Here is a 6,387-nt window from a genome sequence, read left to right on the forward strand (position 1 = left end):
GCCCAGAGCTCTCCTTAGAATTTAAGGCCTGTGGATAGTGAACCACCCATCCCACACCTTCTTTTAGACACCCTCTACAGGGATCTCAAACTCAACACAGCCAAAATCAAACTGAAGACCTTCATCCCAAACTTGGATTTTCTCCTCTGTTCTACACCACAGGGAGTGGCCCCACTATCTATCCAATTGCAGAAGCTGGAAACCTGGGTGTCATCCTTGGTACTTACTTTTCCTCCAGCCTATGTCTAAGTCTTGTTGACTTAAACTCCTAAAAATCTCTTTACCCTGCCTGCTTTTCTCTATCTGCATCATCCAGGTCCAAGGTACCCTCATCTGTCACCTTGGTAAACTGGACTTCTCTACACTTGGGCTTCTCTCTGACCCATTCTCTACGAAGTATCCTGAATGGTCTTTAAAAAATATAACCCTGATCATGTCACTTGCTTGCTCAAAAATTTTTCAATGGTGCCTCATCATTCTTAGACTCAAATTCTACACATGGCTGACCAGACCTCCCCAAGAGATCTCCAGTCTTATTTTGTACCATCATCTCCCTCCCCCTCTCTGCATTGTAGCCACACTGGCTGTGCCAGATGTGGTTGGTCGGCAGACAGCTCCCATTCCCACTGTTAATGTGCTTTCTGTGCTACTCATGCTGGAAAGCAAAAGCATTTCCTGACTCCCTTGCAGCTAGGGCTCCAGCAATTAGATACACTTACATGAGGTTTGGAAGGTGAAAGTAGGCAGAAGTCAAACAATTTTGGCTGTTTTTGCTTTTAAGTGAGGTTGTGGAGACTCTTAGTGTATGATCTCTGGCTTCAAGGGCTTGACATTCCACTGTTCTAGCAGTAGCATTGGCAGTGGCATCCTGTCCTTGAGTGGCAGCTTCCGCAGTGTGTCCTCAAACTCGACCTTTCCAGTGATGGCCTCCTGGCTCCTTTCTGACTGTGAGAGAGGCAGTAGCTCCCCTGGTAGGTCAGTTCCATGGTGTTCTAGGAACCATTCCTAATATCCAGCCTAGAGCCCATCACTTTCCTCAATACCTAGAGTGGTTTGTATCTAAACATTGGCTTTCATTTGGTTTCTAGAATCCACTGTGCCTCCTCCCACTATAGGGTTGTTATACTTGTTATCCTTATGCAAACCTAGGCTCATACACTTACCACTACTTAACCCCCACCCCCATCTTTCGATTAACTTCTTATATAGTCTTTTGATCTCAGTTCAAACATTTTGTCTGGGAAGTTATCCCTGACCCCCCCAAGAACAGATCAGTTTTCCTTATTAAACATGTCACTCTGTATGTTTCTTTCAATGCATTATTACAGATTATATATTTGTGTGACTCTAGAATTCCAGCCCCAAAGGGTTTGACTATTTTGCTGCAATCCATTGCCTTGAAAGAATTGGTGCTTAAAGAGTGTTAGAGTGTTAAATGAATGGAATGAAGGCGGCAGGAGTGGAGGGTGTTAGGACAAAATCAAGCCTCTTGTAACACTGACAAGCCCCGTCACTTCCTCTTGGCCTTTTCCCAACCACATCTTCCTGTGACTCTCCAGCCAGCCTGAACACACCCTGTGCTCTAGCCTCCAGGTTTGCACAGGCTGCTTCTGTTGCTTGAATATCTTTTCCTTCTTCACTTGACTACTTCATTTTGCAGGTTTCAGTCCAGACATCATCTCTTCTAGTAGAACTGCATTTGAGACAATTCTATACTCTTTTCTAGAACATTAAAAAATCCTTAATATTATTTTAAAAATTGCTTCCTTATTACTTATCTGTAGCTCCCTCTGCAAGCACACAGTCTTATTCACGGGTGTATGCAGAGTGCCTTGTGTCAGGTCTGGCTCTTAATGGCCTTCAGCATTGTTGTAAGCTGAACGAATGAATGTCAGCTAGTCAGCCAGCCTCAGGCTGGAGATCTCGACACACTTCCCAGGAGGCAATGAACAGTGAGGGATTGTAATTTGGGGGCTGCTAGATCAGGAGAGGAAGCTGGGGGAGGTTTGTTCTGCTCCAGCCCGTGGCTCAGTCCCCAGACTGCCAGGCTGGAGGCCCTGGAGCGGATGGGGGGGCGGGGAGGGGAAGGGCAGGGAAACAGTTTCTTCCTCTGCTCTCTCCAGTAGAGTTGGGGGGGAGGGGCAGAGAGAGGGAAGATTCCTTCCAAGGAGGCTCCTTGGCACAGTGCCTGCTAGGAGGAAGGGGGAGGGGACTATGATGAATACAGGCTTTTTCCCCCCACTTCAGGCCTCCAGCACTGTGAGGGAGGGAAACCCGTGGCAGAGGAGGGGAGGGGGAGAGGAGCGGGAGAGAGAGGACAGAGGGAGGGAGGGAAGGAAGGAGGAGGGAAGACTGTGTTTGCCTTGGGAGACAGGAAGGAGAAAGGCTGAGCTGGCTCTGAAAAGCAGGATTCTGAAGAGCCAACCAGGCCTCAACTGTACCACATCAGCTCTGGAAATACCCTCAAATCACTGAGTCAGAGAATCAATACACTGGGAACATTAATTCTTAGGATCAAATCATCTTATCATCTCAGGGCTAGAAAATCCCTCAGAGGGTTGTGTCTGGAGTCTCCAGGGCTAGCTTGGAGGAGTGAGTCAGCTCTATGGGAAATTTCCTGGACCCTTTCTCTCTTCCTCCCTTATAGTTGGAAGAGATGGCATTTTTTCTAAAGCCCATGAATACTTTGTATCCAATTCAGGACACTTACAAGAACTGTTAAGATGATGAAACTGACATCCTACCTCAGTTTTTCCCACTGGTTTGTAATCTCCTGAGGGCAGTCCCTCTCAGTCATGTTAGTACGGTTCAGAACTGTGGTCTCAAACCTGGCTGCCCATCAGAGTTGCTTGGGGTGCTTACTAAAAATATTTCACTCATTCCAGTGATTCCGATTGCTCGGAACTGAGTTAGGACTTAACACTTTAGTTTTAACAGTATGCTAAGTGATTTTGATGCAAAGGTTTAGGTAACAACTCCCAAGGGCCTGGGAAAACATAGTAGGTGTTAAGTGTTGCCTGCGGGGCTGGAAATGTATATGCAGAGTAAACAAATGGTGTGTGGGAAGCCTTGGTTGAACCAGGGTCTGTGAACCTACGCATCTAACATTTTGAAAGGAAATAGTGCAGCAGTGTTAGCAATACAAAAGATAAATATTTATTCAGAACAAAACTTTAAACAATCGATTTTACATTCTAAGCCACAAGGAAATAGCAAAACATAAAGGAAAGACAAAAACTAAAAGAAAAGCAGTGTACTGTCTTTTCTACTTTAACCTGATAACACTTAGTAGACCCAATGCTCTCTAGCTTGGCCTATTTCGCAAGTACATTTTAGAGTTAACAGCTCCCTTGGAATTCCGTTTTTCTCCTGAGAGCCCGGAGGTTGCAGGCGAGCTCCAGTCAGCTGCTTCTCTGGGGACGCTAGCTATTGAGGCTAAGATGCAAATGTAAACCTTTCTTTACTCAGGAGCACCTCTATTTCTCACTGACGGCAATGAAGAGGGAAGGGGAAGGCCACAAAGGAGCAGGGCCACTTTAATCCAGATATGGTACCCCACGGGGCAAGGAGTACACCCTGATTATGTTCCTTTGTCCCTTCCGCATCTCCCAAGTATTCTGAAGCTCCTGCCAAATCTTCTGCTTCCTTCCCCAGATGATTTCTTAGCATTCCCCTGGGCTCATTATTCTGGAAAGAGCAGAATTTCTGGGCCCTCAAGTGTTGGGGGAAATGTTGTGAGGTGTGAGAGGTAGTGGAATGAGCACCGGGCTTGGGGTCAGGGAACTCTACTCTAGGCTAGCTCGGGCATCAGACAGCTATGTGATTTTGACCCAGTCGTTTAACCTCTCTGGTCCTGTTTCATCTGTTGGAAAACCAGTGGATTGGTCTAGACCAATTTTTAGGTCTTTTCCAGCAGGAAAATTCTAGATTCCATGATTCTGTGAAGAATGGTTTCTGAGCCACTGAAAGCGCTGTCACAAAGTCCATGCATTTTAATGCCATAAGAGAGGCCCTTGGCCACCATTCAGAGCTTATTGACTCAGGTTACATACACTTCTAACAACACTGGTTTCACAAATTCTCAGACCACATAGATTAGAAGCAGCAAATTAAAAGGGGACGGGATGAGCTGCAAAAGATAGACACCCTGACAGAAGCCAGGGTCAACAATGTTCTCAATTCAACAAACATTGATGGAGTGCCGACCATGTGCTGGGCCCCTACCTAGCACTGGGGCATAAAGATGAGCAAGGCAGCTGGAAGAATGAAAATCCGGGGAGAAGACAAGGGGTGGGGAGTAAAAAGTACCAGAAAAAAAATCTCCAAATACAAAAATGAAAATAAATTTTAAAAAAGGGAGGGGAGACATATCTGCACACTACAGTTCTCGGTCGGTAGTCGTTACTGATGACAGAGTCACCAAATTCAGGAAAGGCTGAAATGGAGTAAACTCAGTTTAGGAAGGCAAAGTGAGATGTCTCTTGTAGTTTTAAGAAGATCTCCTTCAAAAACGATAAAAAATGGTTTAAAAAAAAGTTTTGGCACTTAAGAGGGGTAAGCTGGCTCTGTGTTCACCCTGGCAGGCAGGCGGGTGTTCAGTGCCCGGCCACGCCGGTTAGCTGAGCTGCCACGGAATTGTGAACCGCTTTGGGACACTGGGCAAAGGCGTGTCCTCGTTTGCCACAGAGGTTACACACGATGCCCTTCCGGCAGTAAGGGCTCAGGTGCCCCTCCTCCCCGCACCTGAAGCACCTGTCCTGTGTGCAGCTGCCACTCATGTGGGTCCGGGAACCACATTTAAAGCACGTCTTGGGCTGCCCCTTGTACCAGCTGTAGCCCCTCTCGGCCCCCAGGAAGAAGGCCCCCGGCAGGTGCCTGACCCCGCCCTCCCCCTGGCGCAGCTCGATCTCGCACTTGTACTCCCCGGTCCAGATCCCAAACCTGTCGGTCACTTTCACCGGCACGGCCAACACATCGCAGTGGCGCTTGAGCCAGGTCACGATGTCCTCCACGTCCACCGTCTCGTTCCGGAAGAGGATGAAGAGCGTCTTCAAGCTGGACTTGCTCCGCCCCAGCACCACAAAGTTCTCCCAGCAGTCCTCCTGCTCGCGCTTCTCCTCGTAGACGCGTAAGAATAGGGCCAGCTTCTCCGCCGAGCGGAAGCTCACGTCGAACTCCCGGCTGCCAGGGATCTGAATGACCGCATAGATGTCGCTCGGGTCCATGCCGATGGAGCGCAGGATGAGCGCGCCCACCACGAAGTCCCGGGTTGGGCAGGCGCCCTCGTCTCCCTGGAAACAGATGCGCACGAGGAAGCGGCCCTTGCCCGGGCCCGCCGCGGGGCCAGCCGCCGTCGCCTGCTCGTCCTGTGGGGGCCGCTCGGCCGCGTCTTCGGCCGCGTCGGGCTTGGCCGGGACCGCCATGGCCGCCGCTTCGGCCTTCTTCCTCCTGCCTGCCTCGGCTGCGCCCTTCTTCTTGCGGGCGTCCGTCGCCTCGCCGGCCGGGTCTCTCCGGCGGCCCTTCGGGTCCCCCCGGCCGGCCGGGGGGAAGTCACCGAGGCCCGGCGCCGCCAGGCCCGCGGGGGCGCTGAGCCCGCCGCGCGCGCCGTTACCGCCCTCCTCCTCCCGCCGCGGAGGCCGCGACTCGCGGAACTCGCCCTTCTTCTCGGCCAGGTTCTTCACCACCTGGGCCCAGCCCATCTTCTCGCGGCCGCCCTCGGCCTCCTCGGCCCGGGCCGCCGGGCGCGCAAGGGACAGGAGCTGCGTCCGCCCCCGCTTCCTCTCCTCCTCCGCGCCGCCGCCGGTGGCCATTTTACCTCCTTCCCAGCATCCTCCACTCGCTCCCGCAGCCAAAGGGCGCCCATGGCGCGCGCCCGCCCGCCCGGGGCTGTGGGGGTTTGGGCTTTTTTTTTTTTTTTGAAATTCGACGCTTCTCTCCCCCGCCCCGCTAAGGTATTTACTTGCGGCGCTCGGCGGTCAGCGGCCGCGGGCCGGGAACCCCCTGGTAACGGCCTGGCCGCGTTTCCGTTAGTGCTCGCTCCAACCCTACCTCCTCGGCACCGAAGTGGGATGCGGAGCTTGGAGCGCGTCCCTGTCCCTCGCGAGGGTTTGGCAGCCTTGGGCCTCGCTCTCGAGGATTTGGTATTTCGCAAGCGGTCCTCGATGATTTCATTCAAGCAGTTTTACTAACGGCCCACAGCCCGAAGGCGGGAGAGAGTTGAGGAAGATTTCGCCCATTTTGTTTTCATTTTTGTACCTTTTCTATTAAAAAAACAAAGACAAAACTTAGCCCTTCCTCCTCCCAAAGCAGATCGCAATGCATTATTTTTCCAACGTTGGATTATGGACATTTTCAAACATACAAAATGAAAAGAATTTTGCAGTGAAC

At 51.1% G+C, this 6,387-nt stretch overlaps 1 protein-coding gene across 1 annotated transcript; it reads right to left on the reverse strand.

Moving 5' to 3' along the window:
* Positions 1-3,133: 3,133 nt before the first annotated feature.
* Positions 3,134-6,118, reverse strand: ZCCHC3 (zinc finger CCHC-type containing 3). Its single transcript, XM_024128245.3, has one exon. The coding sequence runs from the start codon at positions 5,808-5,810 to the stop codon at positions 4,596-4,598; it is 1,215 nt and encodes a 404-aa protein (XP_023984013.1). The 5' UTR covers positions 5,811-6,118; the 3' UTR covers positions 3,134-4,595.
* Positions 6,119-6,387: the final 269 nt, after the last annotated feature.

This window comes from Physeter macrocephalus, chromosome 14, assembly GCF_002837175.3.
Source record: "Physeter macrocephalus isolate SW-GA chromosome 14, ASM283717v5, whole genome shotgun sequence".
NCBI classification, from domain to species: Eukaryota; Metazoa; Chordata; class Mammalia; order Artiodactyla; family Physeteridae; genus Physeter; species Physeter macrocephalus.